Source organism: Telopea speciosissima, chromosome 1 (assembly GCF_018873765.1).
Source record: "Telopea speciosissima isolate NSW1024214 ecotype Mountain lineage chromosome 1, Tspe_v1, whole genome shotgun sequence".
In the NCBI taxonomy this organism is placed as follows: Eukaryota; Viridiplantae; Streptophyta; class Magnoliopsida; order Proteales; family Proteaceae; genus Telopea; species Telopea speciosissima.
In genome coordinates, this window is record NC_057916.1 from 21196879 (window position 1) to 21220664 (window position 23786).

The 23786-nt window shown below is 37.5% G+C and overlaps 1 protein-coding gene across 2 annotated transcripts; it reads left to right on the forward strand.

Annotated features, from left to right (window-relative positions):
- Positions 1–13929: 13929 nt before the first annotated feature.
- On the forward strand, positions 13930–19472 carry LOC122671341. Of its 2 annotated transcripts, XM_043868508.1 has the most exons (4): positions 13930–14137; positions 16100–18911; positions 19004–19301; positions 19337–19472. In XM_043868508.1, exons 2-3 carry the CDS (start codon positions 16170–16172, stop codon positions 19289–19291), a joined length of 3030 nt encoding a protein of 1009 aa, XP_043724443.1. In that variant the 5' UTR covers positions 13930–14137; positions 16100–16169; the 3' UTR covers positions 19292–19301; positions 19337–19472. The 2 variants fall into 2 exon arrangements, with proteins under 2 accessions (XP_043724443.1, XP_043724436.1); XM_043868501.1 differs by having other exon boundaries at positions 19004–19472.
- The last annotated feature ends 4314 nt before the right edge of the window (positions 19473–23786 follow it).

A 23786-nucleotide genomic window follows, 5' to 3' on the forward strand; every position in this document is an offset into this window, starting at 1 on the left:
GAGAAGCTACATCAACAACTCCTCTCTCTTTCTCTCTCCCTTCCTGATACTTTCTCCTTGACTCTTCCCCACCTTCTGTTGACGAATCGTCTCCTATCATTTCCATTGGCTGACTCCCCACCCTAGCCGTTCAGAGAACCATCTCCCATATTTTATTTATTTATTCATTTTGATGAAAGCAAGTTGATTGTTTGTTCACAAAATCACAATCTTGATATTTCCCAAGTGGATTGCATGTTAACAAAATGGCGATCTTGACACCTTCCTTCATGGGTTCTACCATAGTTGTCAAGATCTTTTTTTTTTTTTGGTAAATTTAAAAATCCGATAATAAAAATACAGGTATTATATCAATATGCAGAAAAACATGTACATCATTCAACAAACACTCTTAAGATTCAGAAACTAGGCTTGATTGTAACCACATCCCAAAAGATTTGTATGGATTGGTTTGCCATATATATTGGAAGCATGGTTTGAGTTATTGGATTGGATCGGCCGATTTTGGTTGGATCGGATCGGTATCAGTTGCACCCGATCCTGATACTGACCTGATCAAGCTGTACAGATAAGGATAAAAATGTAAAAAAAATAGTTTTTTTTATAAGAAAACAGAAACAAAAATATCATATTTACCTGAGTTTGAACGATCCCAATCGGTATGGGCTGATCCGATCCAGCCGATACGGAGATGGGAGATCACGAACCATTGGAAGATTAGGTTTGTCCAACCAAACAGATTACCGTGGGGTAAACGAATAAACAAACCTTAAGTTACATATTAGCTACAAAGGTCACGTTTTTGGTAAGGTATTTCTTTTGGTGTGAACGTTTGGCTTAATTAGTTAGCATATTTTGCGATTTTAGGTTAGGCCCACCAAAGACAAAACCAGTGGCTCAATTTGGACATAGACCCAAGAAGCGTTGCTCAAGTCATAGACGGGTAGGCCCACCAAAGACAAAACTAGTGGCTCAATCTGGACATAGACCCAAGCAGCCTGCTCAAGTCATAGACAGAATGTTAAAAAAAGATAACCATTTAGACTTTCGGTCGGCGGTCGGCGGTCGGCCTTAACTCAGGATTTAGGGAATTGGTCCGTGTCTCCGAATGAAAAATAATCCTCTTCAATTTCTTCTAAAGTTGTTTAGTGCGGTAATACTAGGTGGAGATGTCGATACGTGACAATTCAAACGTTCAACGATCGGAACTTATTAACTTATGTTGAGCTCGAACCGTTGGATGTCTGAAGTCAACTCTGAACTTCTAGGTGTCGACATCTCCACCTAACACTGCCGCACTGCACAACTTTAGGAATTGAAGAGGATTGGAGTGTGCCTGTCTTTCTATGCCCCAAACAAAGGGTAAAAATGTCATTTTACATGAAGAGGGGAGAGATAGACACATGAGAGTGCTAACGTTATTTTATGGGTATTGAAAATCCAAGATGTAGTAGTCAGTTATATATAGATGTTGGGGAGGAGTTTTATACACGGTCATGCATGATGCACGATCGTGTTTTTCAATGTTGGAAGAACATGATCGTGTACAATACACGATTCTTCATCCCCATACAATAATTACAGGCATAGTCGTGCACCATGCGTGGCCGTGCACCATCCTCCGAGCTACTTGTAATTAAGTAGTAGGAAGTTAAAAAAAATAAATAAATAAACAAGTAGAAGAGTACTAGAGAGTACTCTTCTCACCTCTCTCATAATTGTTGAATTCTGAATTTCCAGCCTCAAATGGACATTTTTACACTTATTGAAAAACCAAACTAGGCCTGTCTGGATTAAATTTAAACTCAGTAAGAGATTTTGTTATATGATTGGCTTTCTTCTGGATTTTCTAATTAAGTTTAATCCCACCACTATCAGGATTTGACTCCCATTAACCATCAGAGAAATAACCCTCTGTAACCACCACCCATAGGTGAATCTCAAATTCATTACGAAAAAGAAAATTGAGAGAGAGAGAACATTAAAATAAAGTATTTGAGAAATGTTTACAAAGTAGTTTAGAAATTAGTAGTTTATCATCTTCTAGAATGTTTCATAAATATTTTTCTGCATGTACAATTGATAGAATATATTTTTTTGAAATATGAAGTAAAGGAAATAAGTTATTGAACATAATTACCATTTAACACTTCGCCATCTTTGTATCTGATTTCCGAGCGCATCAGGTGGTTCATTTAATAGCAATGTTACACCTGAAAGGTAGAAACTTCTTCAAATTAAACAAGGATTAACAGGATAGTAACAATTAATTATTGCATGAATTGATTTTGAGACCAACCTGGTGGTTAAGGATTTCATCAAATTCCTTCATTATTTCAATTCTAATTCCGGTAACTATACCACAATAGTTGACCTAGAAGAAGTAGAAGAACACAATACCAAAATAGTTAAGGGACTTAATTCTTAATTAGACTTCTTCTCAATTCTTCCATTAAAGAAAAACCTACTGCTATTGTGTTCTTCTTCTTCTTCTAGGTCAAATATTTAACTGGCTTGTTACAATTCCTAATAATAATTCTAAGGGGGGTTTATGGAGTAATCTATCTATCGGGCTTGGAGGAGGCCGGAATTAAAAGAGATGAATTAAGGAGTGGGTAGCAAGGAAAGAGAAGGAGTAAGGGGATGGATGCTTAAGTCAAATTCATTATTTCTACTAATTCTTCGGAACTTTGAGTAAGAGGCTCCTCAATGACTGCTGGTGGGTCTCACTTTGGAAGAGGTGTTACTCAAGTGCTGTCTAAGGGAAAGGGGAGTGATGAGAGTCCCAACTCCCAACCAAGGTTTAAAATCCTGGAATCGGTCTCGGGATCGGTCATGGGTGAAACTAATCCGATACCGATTTGGTTCAGTCAAAATCGATCCCAATCGGACAGAATTACGTTATTTTTTAACAAAAATTGGTTTTTATTACATTTTTACCCTTTGGTTGTCACACCCCGTCTTGGACAGCCTAGGCGTAGCATGAAGTGATGCAGTCTCGTACCCAACCTAGCCAGGAACTCTGTACAGCACAGTTATCAATGGCATAAAAATAAAGAGAAACTAATAGCGAAAAGATACGTATAACTATAAAATATCTACATAAGGTACAACGTAGGACCACATGATAAACCTGTTTAATATGAACAAGATTTTACCCTCAAAAGATAACCCATAATTACAGACTTTTTCAAAAAGACTATCTACATTAGTGTTATACACACATCAAAAAGAATATATATATATGTACGGCCTATTCCATCAGGCCCGCCCATGAGAAGGCACATAAATCACAAACGCAAATCCCGTCATACTCCTCAGGCTCTGGGTCTGTGAAGTCCTCAAAAGCTTCATCCACGAACTCATTATCAGGTAGTCCGTCACCTGCACACTCATCTAAACAAAAAAAGGTTTCCACGAGGGTAAGCTCACACTGAGCCCAATGAGGGGAAAAGCACACAGTATACAAATGATGCATGATTACATATCTTTAAAAGAAAATAACAACCGCACAATATGATGCATGTTCAATTCCATTTTTATTAAATCACCTAACAAGCAGACTAAGTCATTGGTTTGAATTATGGTATCGGCTCGAGGAGTACTTTGAGTCATTTCACGTTATCGCCGTCGCACTCCCTCAACCAATACAAGTAGGGAGCCCACCTCCACGCTTGGTACGTTGGCCTCAAGCCTTCGAGCAGACCCCGATAGTCAAGAACCCCTGACCTTGGGTTAAATCCCTTTGCTCCAAGCGTCAGTAACCCGACTACCCAGCACCTGAACCCCTGTTGGTAAGGGTTATAGTTCGAGGTTCTCATCCTAACCATGTTTTCTAAATGATGACATGCTGTGTTCAGGAGTGCACCGTGTTCCATATACACATCCACTCAAGAACACAGGGTCACACAAGTGGTAATGCACATTACTTTCAAATAACAATCAAAATCAGGTTTGCATATCCATACACCAATAATGAGAGCAGCATATATCATAGCAGTTCCGAACAAGAGTTAAATACATCACAACATGTTCCATTTAGACAATACACAAGCCTAATCAAGCATCATTAGCTAACAATAAATGAACAATAAAATGAACATTTAAAACATGAAAATCAAATCTAGAACTATTGTGTATATAAATAATAAATTAGATATACATCACAGCAAACACCAAAAATCCCACTCACCTTGATTGTCTTGAACAAAATATCCAACCAAGAGTCCAAAATCAAGAGAAAGAGTTCAATGCAGGTTCAATCCCCTAAATACAAAGTTACAAATATGTGAAGACACTCCTTAAGAGGTTGGAGTATCATCCCAAGCCATTAAAGAACCCAAAAAGTTATTCAGAGATGGCCGGAGCTTCTAGCTCCAGAAGGGCTGGTCAGCCTGCTCTGAAGAGCCAGCCCAGAAAACAGAGTTAAAAACAATAATTCATTTGGCTGGGTTTTAACTACCAAGCTTGGTTCAGCTAGCCAAGAGGCCTAGGGAGGAGGAAAGATCACCCATTACAGTCAATATTCATTGGTTGTATGTATGATCAAGGGATCATACACACATTACACAATCTAAACTGAAAAGGGAAGATTGAAGATGAAATTTGTTGAGTTGAGCTTAAGAAATCCAAAGCAGAAACACCTAAGCTAAAATAAGATGATCTAGACATAGATTGATCTAATTACAGGTTAGTATCTTACCTATTGATGAGTTAAGAAGGATTTGAAGGCAAAAGATCCAACATGCAAGCACTCTTAGAGAGATTTCCAAGCCAAAATCATAGCATATGAACACCCTATGAGCAGCTCAACGTTTCAACATTCTAGGCTTTGAGAAAAAGTTCTCAAAGCTAAGAATGAGATTATATATATTTTTTGCCCTAAGGGCCTGATTGTAAAAGGCTAAAATAGATGGGTTTCTCCATGATTTAATAAGTGATTCAAGCTTAGTGGAAGCCGATTTCGAATCAATTTAATAACATAAGTTACCGATATGCCGGGGTCTTACCGATACGACACGAGGTCTTACAAGATTTGGTCGCATTGGACCCGCGAGGTACGGCAAGGCATCGAGCCGACACGGCCAGTCATGGTAGTAACTGATTCAAGGACGACCGAAACAAGCATAGAATAATTAATTTATTTTAAAATCTAAAATAGATGTTATTACCTAATGTTCGGCATCCGACACTGATAATTGTTGCAAGTGGTCCGTCAAACATCTCTCGCATGCTAACCATATATACAACGGCCCGCAGGGTTCCTCGGATTCCAACAAGGCCTTATTTGATGGTTTCTCGGCACAAGGTGCAATAGGATGTGGGTTTGTCTCAATGACGGGCATTGCCCACAACGCGAAGGCGGTCATGGCACCCAAAACCGCACTCGCAGGACCTATTATTTAATAAAAATTTTAAATTAGGCCCAATTTTTATGAGATGGGTCTCACATTGGTCGTATCCTTGGATTAGTATCGGAATGGTAAATATTTGGGATCACCCTCAGCCGATATCGATCCGACCAATATCGGCTGATCCGATCTAAGATTACGAACCATGGTCCCAACTCCCAACTCGCAGTATTTTGCCGAGGGAAATGATGTTGTTGTTCCTACTAATTCTTTGGCACTCATAGTTTTAATGCATGGTATCAGAACGGGTATTGGTCAACTCGGGAATCGATACAGAATCAGATTGGTATCGATACGGATCGACTGTATCGAACAAATTTGTCCCTAATTCTCCTATAAAAATTGGGGTTTGACCATTTTACCCATGTTTTCTCTCTCTCTCTCTCTCTCTCTCTCTCTCTCTCTCTCTCTTGGGATGATGACAAAGTATTAGAAGCATGGTTTGAGGAATCCGTATCGAATTGACGGATCTGGTCAATTCGTATCGGAATCAATGGATACCGATATCGATCCCTGATCGGTGGATTGGTACGGGTAAAATGAGAAAAAAAAATAACTTTTTAATATAAAAATAGTTGATCCAGATCAAAACGGTCGATGGGTATCGATTTTTGCTAATACCAATCCGATACCAAGTACTAAAACCCTGATTAGGAGTCACAAAACATGGAGCAATGGTATTACAAAAATCTTAGTATAGACAATGAAGTACACAAAAATACCCCATCAATAGCAACTAGACATGTTGTTCGAGATCACCATCCAAGTAGATGATAGCTAGGATGTCGAGAGCCTCATCAAAGGTGTGATGTCATAAAAAGGCATCACCGCTGAATAGGGATCACATATGTCCATTTACTAATCAACGTTAGCATCACCAATGCTAACAAGAGCAACGAGATTCGTAGCTTCCTTAAAGATAAGGGAGGACCAGTTCGCACACAATCTGGAGGTGGTTGAGATAAACCATCACAGTAAGGCTCCAGTATTGCCGAACCTCAACAGTAACAAACCCTCCATTGGGACACTTCCCTCAAGTCATGGGGATAACAACCTCCACTTCGACACGCACAAGGAATATTTGAACAAGGCGGTACCTTAACTGCTAGGGGGATTCAGCAACCGTCTCGAGAATTGCCCCTCCTCCGTCTACTCTTCGTGTTGTGTTAGATTGACTTAGGAATCGGAGAGTCTCCCCTCGGAGTCTACTCTGGGGATTCAGCAACCATATTGAAAATTGGAACTAAAAATAAATTAATAGTAAAGGCAAAGGAAACTATTCTATTATATTGGGTATCATAATTAATTTTCAAAGTTGTAGTCGTAGCTTCTTGAGGCACTGCCACGTGCGTGTAGCAGTTACATTCCTGCTACGGGAGTAGCAACAAAAAATTTTCCTCTTTTGTCTTGGAGTGTCGCCTACACCAGGACTCCATGTGTTTGGCTCTCTAGACTCTACTCCCTCAAACATGGAGAAGAGAGAGAGATAGACACATGTGACTACCTAGCATAGAACATGCCTCCACCACGTCCCGAGACAAAGATTTTTTTCCTTAGAATTTTATAGGGAGAAAGTTCACTATCCGGGAGTGTGGCCTATGCCAGCACTCCCATGAGTCTATCTCTCTCTTCTCCATTTGAAAAGACACATTCGCCCCCTTATTTTGAGAAAGAGGAAGATAGATACATGGGAGTGCTGGGATAGACCACACTCCGGACAGAAAACTACTTTCCAATTTTATATGTCATCTCCTTATTTTATGGGTTTTGATCCTAAAAGTTAGCAAACTTCCACCTCATTAACTTCTTTTTTTGTTTTTTTTTTTTTTTTTGTGGTAAAGCACTTCATTGACATCACATAACCTCCTGAGGCCGTGCGGGTGGCATAAACTCGCAAACTCTGCCAAATCAATGATTTTAGGATTGCTTTGATAAAAGTGGACTTTGCTAGACGACCTAGGCCGGCCAGGAGTGGCCCAAACCATACTTTTCTCAAGAATAATGAAAGAATGTGGCGTTACTTGCCTATCTCACCAAAGAATAAAGACTAACACAACAAAGTATCCTCAGACCTACTTGTAAGTAGTAGCAAGTTTAAAACAAGAATAAACAAGAAGCAAAAATCTTCTTTCTTTCTATTTTTATTTTCCTCCACTTATATTTTCCACGTAAAGAATGAACTAGAGAAAGAGAGGAACACGAGGAAAAAGGAAGAAGCAAAAGGAGATTAGCCCACAACGCTTTCTCAAGGAATAAAAGAAGAAAAGGGCGTGTGTGAATCCAATATCCTAAATTCCCCTAAGATTGAGTACTTTTGAATCAAGTAAAGCTAAGAATGAGTCAAAAGAAGAAGAAAGCAGATTCTACAATTGATTATAACGTCTCTAGTTTTTCTTTTTGCAGGCAAAGGGATATCTCTATTTTCTAAAGCCTAGAGAGGTACCTACTCCGCAATAATTTCTTGCCATGTGATATGTAAGATGGAGCTTTGAAATTTCAGGCCTATAAAAGGGTGCACAATTGCAATCTTATATTTTAACAAAAAATTTCTATCTATTAAGTGGGGAGACCCAATTAAGTATATAATGACATCCAAAGTTCTAAACTTAACCGATGAAAAGTTATTCTTAACAAAACCAATGAAGCCTGATCTCAATTTAATTCAAAAAGAGTTGAAGTCATGACCTCTTATTTGTAAGGCGTTGGTCTTTACTGTTATTGGTGAAGCCTGATCTCAATTTAATCCAATCAATACTATTCATTCTTTGACAGGATGTTCTATTTTCGAAACACGTGTAATTGGCCAAAAAATGCATACATCAATGTCAAAGGCAATGACTCATGAAGAGCTCATCGAGATCTTCGATTTGATATATTATTCATCCTATGTTAGTTAAGAACCCAAATCAGATAAGATGAGTTTCTCGAGACAAATTTGCACTTTCGTAAGTTAGGGTTTTCTCTACATTGTAACTATATATAGTTGATATCTTTTTAAGAGATGAGAGGGTGTGAGAGAGGTTTTGTATTTTCTTCACAGAAATTGTGGATCTGGATCTATCGCTCTGCCGTTGATATAGCCTATTTTCTTGGGGATGAGCCACGTAAATCATTATCTTGTGTATGTGTGCTTTCTCTTTCTCTTCTTCTTTTGCAAATCGTCATTCTGTTGCTTTATTATTTCCTAACATTAGCCAACTCAGCACCCCCTTGGGGTATATAAAATTCTCATCTTGTTTATTTTATTTTTCTTTTTTTTTTTAAAGCTCATCTTGTTTCTCAAACATTACTTAGCCCCGCCATTCAGAACCTCTAGGATTTCTCCAAAGAATATGAGAGAGAGAGAGAGAGAGAGGGGTCAGCTCTCCATTATCAGCGACACTTAATGTCGGTGATCGATACTTCCTGTTGCATGAAAAATAAAGCAATAAAACAGATCCAATTGCATCACTGGAGATCTGAAAGCTTTTATAATGAAGGGTTGACAACGTTCCCCACCAAAAAAAAAGGCTAGGATCCGGTGAATCTATAAAATAGTATTTGCCAGTGGTTTTTTAAAACAGGGATTCGTACCGAACAGTACCCTTCCAACTAGCTTCCCAGGAAGTGGTTCGACCTGACCCACACAGAAAAAATGACAACCCTAATCAGAAGTTTGTTATGCTACGGATTAGATAGGGTCTAAATTTTTTGGCAAATCGATCTGAAGATTTTCAACTCACATGTAATTAGAATTTTCAAGTACCAAAATAGATATTTGAAACTCGATCAGAACTATATATAAGAGTGCATGGTAATGATTTGAGTACTATAGGTGTGCATGGACATATCTGACGATGAATGTCATACCAACAAACATGAGGATATTTGATTGAAATAGGCTATAAAATTTGGCAATGACTAGTCCAAATCACGTACTATAAATATGTCCAACAGTCTGTATTGTCACATCATTATTCCACATGACAAAATGAAGATGAGCTTTCTTGATAAACATACAAAAAGTTGGACTGCTCAAACAAATTTTCCTCAAATAGAAATTATTTGGTAACCAATGCATCCAGTTTAATTATCCAAATGTCATTTTTCAAAAGGATTTTCTTATTTATACCTCTTAAGGTGTCAAATAATTTATAACCTTTTTTATTTTGTCATTTTAATAATTCTAGTATTAGCTTTTGATAATGCATAATGAAAAACCACTTCCAAACTTTTTTTGGAACCCAATTTTTAACCCCAACTTAAAGAACTTTTGAAAGGGCATTTCTAGAATTATATGATTTTGTTTTTAGGTGAAGGAAAAATTATATTAAAGAAAATGAAAACAAAAACAATACATCAGTCATGAAAGCTAGACAAGGGAAAAATCTCAAACAAAAGGAACAAAACAATCTTCTAAAGTATGATACATCAAATTCAGGAGGGAGAAGAAACAACTTGCAAAAGGGAGAATTCATTAAAATACTTCAGGAGGGATATGGACAACCACAAATTAAGTTTCGAATTTCTTGAATCAAAGGTAATACAGGGAAAATCTTAAGCGATAACTCTGTCTAGAAGTATAGATGTCATGGCTATCAGAATCATCATCTTTCTCAGGGCCATATAAAGATGCCTTAGAGTCATGCAGAAGAAGGAAAGCTAAAGAAGAAGACTGCCAATCATTAATGCAAAAGAAAAGAGATTCCAAGATTGGATCCATGATGGCATCACTTAGCATAGACTCCAAAAACTCCTTCAAAGAAGCAACATATATATATGAACTATTAGCCTCAGGATTCACTATACACTGAAGGGCCACTCTAGACCCAGGAGGCCTAATAAGAGCCTTCCTCACACACAACTTCCAGGCTCATGTCAGAGCAGACCCTAGAAGCAAAAGACTTCTTATTTTTCTTCTTCCTCGATCTTGACAAAAGGTTGAATAGGATTTTGGGTTAGCTTCTTCATCCCCTATTAAAAGGCAGAATCCCTCCCATTGAGAACTATAGTTAGAGATTTATTTTCCACCTATTAATATGTCTATTTTTATTAACACAAATTAACCCAAATAGTGAGCTTCTTATTCTTTATGGTGGGAGGGGGGAGAAAAGTGGTTAGGGGGCATTGGAGGAGATTGGAGAGTAAATTTTGTTTGAATTTCATCTCCTTTCTATATCACAAAGATTAAGAGATAATAGATGTAAATTTTGGCAATTACAAAACTCTTAGAAAATAGAAAAGAGAGGTATAAAGAGATTTAGGGCAAAAATTGTAAATTCCATGATTTAATTTGCATAATTTTTTTAAGATAGTGTCAATTAGTATACTATTAGTGAGTGGGTGTGGTGTGCAAAAAGGAAGTTGACACTGGTTCTTGTGATCCTTTGTTGAGTGGGCATTTGCCCTTCTCTTTTATATTAATTTGGGGGTAAGAAACTCATGATCGGGATAGCAGACCCAAAGCTATGTAACTCAGGTGTGGGTCTTTTGGTAACATAGAATGGCTTTATTCTTTTTATTTATTATTTTAATCTTTGAACCATTAAATACAATATGTCCAGCCCCCGAATCAACATATTTTTTGTGTTTTACTTCCCATAGCTTTTCCTTATCTGGGCTAGGGCAGAATAGCAGAGCCAACACAAGTATTAGTGACTTAACAAAAATTCACTCCTCGTCATTAATACATCTGCTTATTTGAAAATGAAACTTTTGAACCTAAGAAACTAATTTTTTCAAAAAATGTATTGTATCCTTGTGAAATTGTACTAGCCAATGAATTTGGTGTCTTTTCAACCAAAAGCCATCTATTAATCTAATGGTTGTCTACCCATATAAAAGATCTTTCATACTTGTGCGCATTCGTATCTAAATACCTAACACATTGGATGAGAGTAGGAAAGAGGGAGAGCATCAACAAGATTACAAAAGCAAATGTTTTGTTCTATAACTTAATTCTTCTTTATTTCTTGCCTCAAAATGCATTCTAAATCTAGAATCCATCCCGAGAATGAATACAAACACAGCTTAAAAGTCATCTTCTCCTCTCTCTCAAGTTTTTCTAGCAAGAACTGAACTTCTCAGCCATTGTTACCCTGGCCACTGCTGATTTTGCTGGCGCACCCCATCGTGTAACTAGTTGGTTTAATATTGGGTTTCAGATTGCAAATGAGTTCAGATTGATGAATTAATTTTGTTAACCTTGAACTCTGGGTTCAGATAGCTTCAGAGTTCTTACTATTAGTTTACCTTGAATTATGGATTCTTTTGTTATCTTTGATTTGATTTAGTAATTGACGACTTTTCTACAAGGATTTCAGATGATTGACTTAATTTGGGTTGTTAGTTCAATGTGAGTCTACAGGGGTTGGTCAATGAGTTCTTATGATGTTATGGTGCCCTGTTGTTTTAATGTGGGTTTTCTACAGGGGTTGCTCAACAATGATTTTGCATTAAAATTGATGAATTCATTTATGGATTGATTTACCTGTAGGTGGATTTTACTAATTTAATATTTTGTACGTTAGAGAGCCTATTTGAGATAGTGAATGAATAGATCTTGAATGTGTACATGAGGGTCTTGTATAAACATATAGATAGATGTTATGAACAATATAAGATGGAACGACATGTTTTTCTCAATACATGTTGCTTAATATGAAAGTATTAGTAGTTGAGAGATAGTAAGTGTAGGGTAACATTTTGATTAATTTTGTATAAACAAAAGAAATGCTTCTATTAGGGTGCATTCCATACATGCTTGTGTTGTTTGTAATGTTATAAATATATATTTTTTTTCCACTTTTACCATATAAGATTGTTGATTAGGAATTACTCCAAAATCATAGAAACATAAAAATTTGTTTTTGATTCAGAAATAGTATTTTGGAATAGAAATGTTGCCATACACATCCTACATGTAGATAGATGTTATGATTAGTATAAGATGGAGCCACATGTCTTCCTTAATATATTTTGCTTAATACGAAAGCATGAGTGGTTGAGAGATAGTAGGTATAGGGTGACATTTTGATTAATTTGGTTTGAGCAAAAGAAATGCTTCTATTAAAGGTGGATTCCATACATGTTTATGTTGTTTGTAATGATAGAAATACTTTTTTTTTTTTTTTTTTCAATTTTACTATATAAGATTGTGGATTAGGAATTACTCCAAAATCATAGAAACATAAAAAAATTGTTTTTGACTCAAAAATAGTATTTTGGAATAAAAACGTAATTATACACATCCTACATGACCATACAGCGATCTCTTGTTCAAATTATTTTTCAAAACCCTTTTATACCTCTAATATAAGAGACTTTTGAAAAATAAACAAAAGACAATTTAAAAAAAATGTCAAATTCTAAATATACGTATAGAGATATCATTTAGATCATCTTCATTATATATTCCTAAGCTTTGTGCAATTTGATATCATATTTGCTTGCTTTAGTCTTGGAGACAACCCATTAAAAAGAGGTGGGGTAGGGGGTAGGATGGGAATGTGAACACAATTTAATGTATCAGTCTCGGATCGATGGATACCTCAAACGGTGTAACGGCTAATTTGGATTAGTATCAATCATGGATTGAGGTATTGGTATTAGATTGGCTGGCGGATTTTAGATCAGATATTGATATCGGATTGAGGGTAAAATTGTAAAAAAAAACCTGATTTGTAATAAAAAGTGGGATAAATTGATCGATCTAGGCCGATACAAACCGATCTGAATCAGTATCTACAGAGACGGAGACGAGACCGATATCTCAATTCTGAGGAAACGATCTGAATAATCGGGTGATTCGGTGTCGTACTGTCGTGTTCTCACTTCCTCCAATACGAAGGAGGGAGAGAAGGGAATTTGGGGGCCGAAAAGGAAAACTTCGTCTTTGTTTGGATTGGTGGTAAACTGGTAATCATGAAATCAGACAAGAAAAGAAAGGTTGAAGATGACTTATGAGAAAAGACATAGATAACCCTAGTTAGGCATAGTCATTAGCCGCCCGCCTAGGAATAGGATAGCAAAGACTTTGTAAGTGTATTATTCGTCCTGAGAACCCCGACTTGCAAGTGGAGCCTAGGGATCGATCCCAAGTATCCCCCAACTCCCAAGTCCCAAGTTCCAAACCAAACCAAAAGTTTTACCAAAACCTGAAAAAAAACCAAACCAAACCAAAAGAAATCAGAATGGGCTCTCGGAATACGTACGCGTTGGGCGCCCAATTTCAACAGAACGTCAAATGGGCCCCAGTCCCACCGATACAACACCCTGCGCTTCCCGCTGATGTGACCGCATAAGGCCCTCACTAATGCGCTCTCTTACTTTTCAACCGTCCGATGATAACGAAAGCCCATTGCTCACCATCCCCCTCTTTCTCTCTCTTGTACTCGTCACTCTGCTCTACTGCAGAATCTGCTACAGACACTTCAACTTCTAGTATATGACCAAATCTCTTTCTTTCTCCTTGTGTTTTGGTGCCTTTCTCCTCCATCCTCTCCATCTTTGGAGAATACATAGTATCCGGAATCCGAGAACTGAACTGCCGATTGTCCTCTTGTTCGATACTTTGGTCCGTCACTCCATCTGCAAATTCCTTACTTTGCTTTTAATCTACGTTGGTTCGAAGTCTTCAAGTTTCCCGGGAGATTACGCGTCGAAATAGACTGGGATCTTCTTCGAGGTCGTCGATTTCTCGTCATTGATTTCCTCTGTTTTTGCATTACTTGGACATCTTTCGGTAAGTGTCTCCTCTTCTTCGTCGGAACGAATTTTTGTAGAACATATTGGACGCATCTTTGTTGAGTTCCTGTTATTTCTCATGCTTTCTTAAGATTTTCATAGGGTTCTTCTTCTCTCTTCGCTCCTGCGATATTTCTCTCAAGGGACGAATCCTAGATCTATGGAGTTACAACTTTTGAGTCCTGGGATATTAGCTCCTGATTCAGAATGGAATCTCGTTTTGAGTCACAAAGATCCTGGTGCTGATTGTCCGTTGCCGCTGCCATGTCTCAGGAACGAGGAATTAGCCCAAAACCGGGGAATTTGCAGGCTTCGACTTTGCTTTTTTCCGCCGTGAAATTTTTTGAATTGCCGTCCCTCTCTAAATTGTATTGAATTAGCAGAGTTCTTGATCTTTACAGCTGGCAGAAGCTGAAATTTTCGGGACAACCAAACAATTTTTTCGACCTTTTCATTTTTCCGTTTTGGGTAGTTTCTTTTATGAAGCTGAATTTCTATAGACGAATTGAGACAAGTTAGAATTCTTGATCTTTCCAGCTGGCGGAAGCTGAAATTTTCAGGACATCCCACACAATTTTTCGACCTTTTCTTTTATGAAGCTGAATTTCAGAGCCGAACTGAGACAAGTTGTCCAAGATACATTAGAAAATACTCAGCCAAGATATATGAGGTGGGGGTGATACGATTTCCCTCTCTCATCTTCAAATTTTTTTTTTTCGAATGGCTCTTGATGCTCCATCCAATTCCCCTTCGAAGGCTTCGCTTTTCTATCATCATCGTTTGTCTGCATCTGTGTCTTGCCTTTTGTCTTCAGTGCTTGGCTGTCAATGCGACGGACCTCACCTTAAGAAAAATTTTCGGCCATTCGATGCCACATCACCTCAGCATGGGAAATCTTTCTGCCACTCGATCTGCATCGTTGAAATTACTGTGTTTCCATCTAGATTAGGGGTTTTCTGTTACAGAGTGCGTTTTGATTGCCACATTTTTCTTTTCTCTCTCCCCTACCAAAACCTCAGTAAGAAGATGCTTAATCTGGTAATTCGCTCACGTTTCTTTGGGGTTTGTGGAATTCTGTGACTTGCTGCAGGTGATTCAAACACATTGGTTGGCATGCTTGTTTCTTTAGGAGAAAGGAGGACAATTTCATGATTTACTGAAAAAGTTCCACCTCGTGAGCTCAAGTTCATTAGGATTTAACAACCATTTTGAATTTAAGACCATCAGGATTGAATTTTTTTTTTTAAAAAAAACCAGCACATTGAAAGTCTGTTGCATGAGGTTCAAATGTTAGACTTGTAATGCAGCTATCGTTTCCATGTTTTCCAGCATCTATTATCTTCTAATCCATTTACTTGTGGCTCCTTTATATTGGTATTCAAATGATATTTGTTATGGGATAAATTAATTTGTGTATAACCAGAGCAACTGTATGACTTCAATATAGTCGTGTCCATTTCTGTTTTTTGGAATAGAGAGAGTACACTCTGATGTAGTTGGGCTGCTTCTCTTCTTCAGTATACTAACAAAAGTGGGATTCATTTCTTAATTAGAATTATTTTCCTCGTTCATACTGTGCTATCAGCACATTTCTTCATTAGCATAGCCAGTTACTTGTGATGGATTCTGCTCCTGCGTTCTCTCTTTCTCTCTCTCTCTCTCTCTCTCTCTCTCTCTCTCTCTCTGAGGATGTTCATGCACTAGTGCATTCTGTGGTGGGAGTGGGGAGGAAAGAGTTATGCTTGCATACTTACATGAATGTTAAGTTTGACACACATTAAATGGCATTTGATCCACTTAAATTGAAGCCCTTGAATCAAATATTTATATGGCCATGTTTCTTTGAGTTTGGGTGTGTGGTACCCTTCTGGTTTCGCTCTAAAGGAGCATTAATGGATGACATTTATGTGTGTCATATCAAAGCTTCAAATTGAGACAAATGACTGAACTATTTTTGTACACAGCATTTGCAAAATTTGGATGGCGGCAAAGGGTGAGAATATTTGAAATAATGAGGAGCTCTGAATCAAGGAAATGAATTACAGTGCAGATCTCAAAAAGAGTTCAAGGCATCAGCATATGTCAAGAGGTGCTAAGGAAAAGATCCCATTGCAACAAGGAAGCCATAGTTTAAAATTGCGAGATGAGTTGAAGAACGAGAAGTTCATCAACCACTCAAACAAAGATGTCTCTTACAAAGCAAAACAGGATAGAGTACATTATAAAGTAAGACGGGATGATGATGATAGACTGTTGATCCCTCCTAAATCTTTGCAGAATCACCAAAAGCAACAGAGCAACAGTGAGGCAATTCAAAATGATGAGCTTGTCAAGTACATGTCCAATTTACCATGTTATCTGCAGCGTGTGGAGAAAGGACAAAACCTCCAAGAGAAGGCTTTGAATTTTGGAGTCCTTGACTGGGGACGTCTGGAGAAATGGAAGTACAGTCAAAAACAGATCCCAAGCAGAAGTACTAGAAATGATCCATCAACTAGTAATGATTCCTCTTCATTCACAACAGTTGGATCTTCTACCCTTTCTGGTAGAAGTCACAGTGGATCTTCTACCCACCAGAAGAAGCAATCTCATTCAATGTGTTCTAATCTGAATTCAACTCAAAATGATGGACCCAATAATATTGTGAAATCAACTAGGGGAAGCAATCTTCAAGAAACTAGAACTGTCACTAAAAATTCCTTGATTGGGCAGCAGGATCTTCTCAGAACTGATCAGTTTTTCTGCCAAAATTATTCAGAAATCAAACAAGAGAATGCTGCTAAAAGAAAAGATTCAGATCCCAAGATCATTCCAGAAATGCAGTCACCATCATCTGGGGCAAAAGATTATGAGATCTCACTCCGTCCGAAGGGAAAGATGAAAGTGCCAGACGGTGAACCTGAAAGGGGTGCAGAACATTTTCATCATCTTAGTCTCAATCTTCCCCACAATCCAGGCTGTGTAAAACATAAAAACATTATTCACATTTTGCCCAAAGATTGCTCGCGGAACAGTTCCTCTGGGATCTCCAACCAAGTTGAATTCGCTACATCAGTTGATGGAAGATCAACAAAAGCAGATCGTAAAAGTTTTTCAGATTGCCTTTGTCACAAAGAGGAGGTTTGTCCTGCAGATATTAATTCTGATGTCCCACATTTATGCCCACTTCCTTGTACAGTCGAAGGCAGGCAAGAGTCGGACATGAGATTGCCTGAATCTTTATGCGCCAAAGGTACAGAAGTTGATGGAAGATCAACAAAAACAGATCGTAAAAGCTTTTCAGATTGCCTTCGTCACAAAGAGGAGGTTTGTCCTGCAGATATTAATTCTGATGTCCCACATTCATGCCCACTTCCTTGTACAGTCGAAGACAGGCAAGAGTCGGATATGAAATTGCCCGACTCTTTATGTGCCGAAGGTACAGAAGTTCCATTAGATTCGTGTTGCTTGATGGTAACTCCAGATGAGGTACCAACTGGGCAAAGGAAGGATAAAGATATTGGAGAAAACAAGCCATCAAGTTCAGCCGGTGAACCTTTTGATAGATTGGATCCAAAAGCTTCTGAAGTAAGAAATCGATTACCTAATCATCGGGCCAGCACTGGTTTGGGCAGGCTGAGCAGAAGTTTCAGTTTTAAAGAATGTTCAACTGTCCCACAGTTGAGATCATCATATGTTACTGTTAAATCTGGTCCAGTGAGATCAGATGTTTCTGCTTGTTCACATGATTCAACTAAAGATAAAGCAAATGCCAATGGCAAAGGCAGGTCCAGTCCTTTGAGAAGGCTATTAGACCCTCTACTGAAGCCCAAGGCAGGAAACCATCCTGAGCCATCATTGAAGAAAATGTCGAGTCATAGAGCTTCTAAATCATCTGATGGTCTGCTAGATTCTTCTACTGCTCAGTCCATGAAAGGAAATTCTTTATCAAGTTGCGGGCCCATCAATGAAAATGATTCATGTCCAAGTGAGAAACATGTAGAATCAATGATGCATGCCCTTATGCAAGTCACGGTTAAGAATGGATTGCCTTTGTTTACATTTGTAGTTGACAGTGCTACTGATGTTCTTGTAGCCACAATGAGGAATGCAAGCACAACCCAGAAGGATAGTCACAGCTGGGTTTACACAATGTACACTGTTCGTGAAATTAAGAAGAAAAGTGGAAGGTGGATAAATCAAGGAACTAAAGGGAAAGGTCATGGTTATGCCTCCAGTGTCGTTGGACTAATGAAGGTTTCCCTGTCTCAGTGCCCTATCTTGACTGGATTCAATGCAAAAGACCACTTCTTGGTGAGAAAGTTTGTTTTATTTGGTGTTGAAATGAGACAGGCAGATGAAGAAACCTTGGATATTCACCCCAACTGTGAGCTTGCTGCCATTGTTGTCAAGGTCCCGGCAGAGAATTTGGGAAATTTAAGAAATGATGACTGGAAGAGCATTAAAAATAAAGACCTATCAGATATGGGCTTGAGAAGTTGTATGTCAGAGGGGAGATGCTTGTGCAATGCTGGGGAGAATCTAGGGAGTGAACATAATGCAGGAACTGGAAGGGTTACTAGCACTGTGGTGATTCTCCCAAGTGGTGTTCATAGCTTGCCAAGTGACGGAGTGCCTTCGTCTCTTGTTGATCGATGGAAGTCTGGTGGATCATGTGATTGTGGGGGTTGGGATGTGGGTTGCAAACTCAGAATTCTTAATAACCAGCAATCCAGTGAAAACTTCATTTCATCCAAAGCTTCTTCCACCCCGGATCAATTTGATCTTTTCATTCAGGTACATGTGCTGTGCTGCGGACCCAGCAGGGCCAACATTTCTTCCAGCATTCTATGTATAAGTTGGCTAATTATCTTATCTCTTTTTCTCAGGGAGATGCTCAACAGGACAGGCCTGTCTTCAGCTTGGCCCCATTGAAGAAAGGAATTTACTCTGTTGATTTCCATGGTTCCATAACTTTGGTACAAGCATTCTCCATCGGTATAGCAGTAGTTAACAATAGGAAACCATACGACCTATCAGAAGTCAGTAATTTGTTGGAAGGGAAAGGTTCACAGGAAACAATGTTCATTGAAAATGATAGAATAAAGACCCATGCTGAAGTTGAGCCAGCAATATATGTCCCTTTCCCACCACTTTCTCCAGTTGGGAGAGTTTAGTTTCACGCAAGAGGCTCTATTGTAATTGAGCTCCATGCATCTTCATAATCTGTCTCCAGCTTGCAGAGTGGGTGGCAACTGAACCCCTTGAAGGCTTGACCAGATACTTCATGGTTAGAATCAACGTCTACTGGGCTGAAAACTTTTGAACTTGAAACGCATATTATCTTATAAGGCACTATGGACCCTCAACCCTTATTTTTTTCCCCTTATTTTTTTTTTTTTGGTTTGATTATCTCCAATGTACAATAAGAGTGCAATCAGAGTTGCAGGAAGATCTGTAAGCAGAAAATAATATTTGTATCTAATGTATATTTTGAACTGAACAGTTGGAAGTGGAAAACAGTTTAGTGCTAATGATTACCCTCTGTCCCATGATTTTTGCACCAGTCAAGTTTGGGGAAGAATGTAAATTTGTGAAACTTGAAAGGATGTAAGATAGAACAAATCATGAATCATTGATAGAAGTGTCAATCTTGGACAGGAATGGAAGCATACTCATGTTAAAATTTTGCAATTGAGTCTACAGGCTTTATATTTCATAGATTTCTGTCTTTTATGATAGATCCGAGTAAGCTGGGACCAATTTAGAACCTATCCAAATGACTTACTACCTAACCACAGGAGCTCATCGATTTTTGAAAGAAGAGGTAAGATGAGTCTTCGGTGTCGGTGCATAAGCATGGATTAGTGTATTCTTCTACAAAAGCTGTACACTAACAAAACTAAGGTAAAAGATTAAAGTTGCTACGGAAGGGGCAAAACCCTGAATTAGAATATGACTCTGAAGATGAGAAACTCCACCCTTGGAAACAAGATGAAGCAGAAGAGGAGAGTGGGTGGAGGGGGAACCATTACTCACTTTCTTATAGTTTATAATCTAACTGATGACTAAGTGATCATATTGTTGAAATGGACATCAAACTTAAACATGGCTAAGCCAAGGGTTGGATTAATAATCTATTTGACAAGAGAGACCCCCTTCTACATGGCTCATGGTGGACCATGAGGGAAAGGGTTCCTTCACGGAGTGGTGTATAGTTAAGGGTGTTAATTAACGGTTCGGCTTTGGTTCGATGCACAGATTTTAGGTGAAATCAGAATTAAACCGTTTCAGTTATTGAAATCAAAACCATTTAGTATACAATTGCTTCGGTTTAAATGGTTTCTAAATAGTTTAAACGGTTCGATTCAATTTAAATCGTTTAACTAAATGGTCCCAATTTTAAAATCAAAATCGAATAATTTATTAAATGGTTTTATGTTTCGATGTAAATAGCTCAATTCGGTTTCGATTTGATTTTAAGAGGATATATTAGCAAGGACTTTGTCATTAGACTCCCAAGAACACAAAAAGTATATGATTCTATTTTTGTAATGATAGATCGATTATAAAAAATGACATATTTTATTCTTGCAAGATAACTACCGATGCCTCAAATGTTGTGCCATTTTTTGTTAAAGAAATTGTTAAATTACGTGGAATTCCAAGAATAATTATATGTTATTTGCTTCTCATTAAACTATTTCAAATCTCCTTCTACATCAATTCTCCCATGGAATGCAACCTAATGGAGCCAATGAGTCCTAATCAAAGTCATGTGGACAAAATTGTTAAAAAATTCCTCATCGCTGGATTTTCAATATATGATTAGCTATCCAATCGGGTTAGGATCTCAAGGTTGACACTTTCCTGATAGTGTGCCTTCTTGATAATACTTCTGTTTCTGATCTATGTTTCTATTCTATAAATGAATTTTGTATTTCTATTATTCGGTCGAATTTTTGGACCAAAAAAAATACGTTTGGTTTGCATAGTAATTCTATTTCTGGGCCAAAAAAATAATAGAAACATTTATATTAAGCACAATAATTTTTGTTTTTGAGACTTCTATAAATTTTCAAAATTGTAATTGAATATTTAAAAATTTGGTGGAAGTGGTGGTGGTAAAGATGTTAAAACCTAGCCCGAACCATTAAGACCGACCCAAAAAAACCTAGACCGAATCGAACCGAACCGATCCTTATTGGATTGGTTTTGGACTAGGGTATGACGGGATTGATTGAAAATCGGACTGCACCGGACCGATCGATAGCAAATCGAAACCCAAACCGAATGAAACCAATAAAAAATCATTGAGTATAAAGTTATGAATAGGTGAATTGATAAAGAAAAATCATTGAGTTAGTGAACAAATTTCTAGTTGTAAGGGGAATTGTTACAAATTAATGAGTATGAGGTTATGAAAAAAAGAAATTTCATTTTAACAATGCTTCTTCCATTAATCTCCTTATTTACATTACAAAATTAGTTGGTTGTCAAATAAATGATTTGAAAGTAGGGTTCTTTTTGTGATTTCAATATTAATTATCTTCTCGGTGACTATTTTTTTATTTCAATTTTAATTATCTTCCCCTTACAATTAATAATAAATAATTATATGATTTATAACCATCCATTGATTTGAATATATCTACCATTCTTCATTTCTTCCCCATATAATTTATTCTACTTTGTTTGAATTACAACATGAACATATTAAATCAATTTTCTTGTTTATGGTTGTATACTTGTTTTGACTTAGGGAAGGTGAATTAAGGTGTTTTTATCGAATCTTTCCTCAAGATAAATTATGAATTTGAGATTTCATTGTGCCTCAAACCCGAAAACAAACCGATCTAAACCGGTAATAACCCGATATTGAAAAATCGAAATAAATCAAAACCGCACCGGACCGAAACCGAAACTGACCGAAAACCAAAGTTTCTTAATGGTTTGATTTTGATCTCACCATTCCAAGACCAAAACCAAGCCGAACCGACCGTTTGACACCCCTAGGTGGTGGTGGCAGTGATGTTGATGGTGGAAGTGGAGGGGTTTTTTTTTTTTTTTGGGGTAAGAGATGGTGGAAGTGGAAGTGGTGGTGGTTGAAGTTGCATTGGAAGTGTTATTTTATTTTAGACATGAAATTACTACTTTGCCAATCAAATTAATCATGTGTTTATTAAAGATGCAACCCCTCCCTTACTTTAGTCCTTTTATTTCTGGGGTAGAGAAGCTTCAAATTGTAGCTTCTTTTTATCTATTTCTTAACAATTTTTATGTCCCGAAGGTCCCGATTCATTCACATAAACATCAAAAAACAAAAAAAAAAACAAAAAAGAACCAGTGTTAAGTGTTAACAAACGGATTATTATTATTTTTTTTTATGAAACGAAATATAAATAGACAAATAGGGAAATAGAAGTGTTATCAGGCCGGCCCTGACTCTTCCCATTGAACGGGTGTTATTACTCCATTTGACATTCCAAATAACAAAAGAAGGCCAAGATATGCTTTTCACGACCAAGGTTTAAAAACTCACCCAGAGTTGGTCAAACTCATTTAGCAGTCTATCTCGGTTGGAATCAGTATGCGTAAAATCAGGGTTAATCGTATTCGACCAGGAATCAGAGACGATTCAGCCGATTCCAATCCCTTTTTAAAACCCAACTCACTACGTCCTCGTACCAAAAACAAAAACTGGGTACACTCCAAGATCCCCAAACATTTAATATATTTTACCAAGTGACAACCCAAAAATACTTCTACATGTCAAGTTTCAACCCAAATATGATTGGATAAGGGACAAATTAAAGTTATAAATTTTATAAAATAAAATAAAATGAATGGACACACATGGGAAGGTATTTGATTGAAATGAAAAATAAAATTTGACACAAATCCATTATGCGTACAACTAATTCAATGGTCAGTTGGAAAAAAAAAAAAACTGTCAGAGATGCTAAAATTTCTGTACTGTCTTCGTAAGCTTATTATGACAAAACATCTAAATGAACTTTTTCCCAAAAATATAACAGGCCACTTCTGACTTCCCCAACTTGGGATTGGATCCTGCCTTCAGCCCTTCACCTTCTTGGCTAAAAGCTGGTTTAATTGTTTTCCCCACCTAAATTAGACAAGCAATTAATCTAACATTTTTTAGGGTAAATAAAAAGAAGAAAATAATCCACAAGCAATCTAACTAACATTTTCAGAGAAGAAACACATCAAAATTGTAAAGAAAACAATATAAACAATAACAGAAGTCCTTGGCTGGGTACATGCTTCACCACTGCTGGAACCTCTAAGTTCTAATTCTAAAAACCATCTTCAAGACTTTGAACTCCTCTGGTTTCCTATCAAAACTAGGAAGAATTATTCCTGTGTTTGGTAGCATTCTTGGAATGCATTCTCAGGTAATTTTACATTTTGGAATAATTAAAACAATTATTTTAACATCACAGAATGCGAAATTGACCTAAAATATTTTCCAAGAATGCATACCAAACGCAAGCCTATGTGTGCGATCCTTTAATTAGATGAATGATGAGAGACTAAAGGACTGTTTTAGATTATATTTGTATATAATTTCAGGGAAAATGTTCTCTTGGGGCAGGCCACGCCTAGACACGGGGGTGCAAAATGACCGCTCCGCTCCGTCTCCGTCTCCGT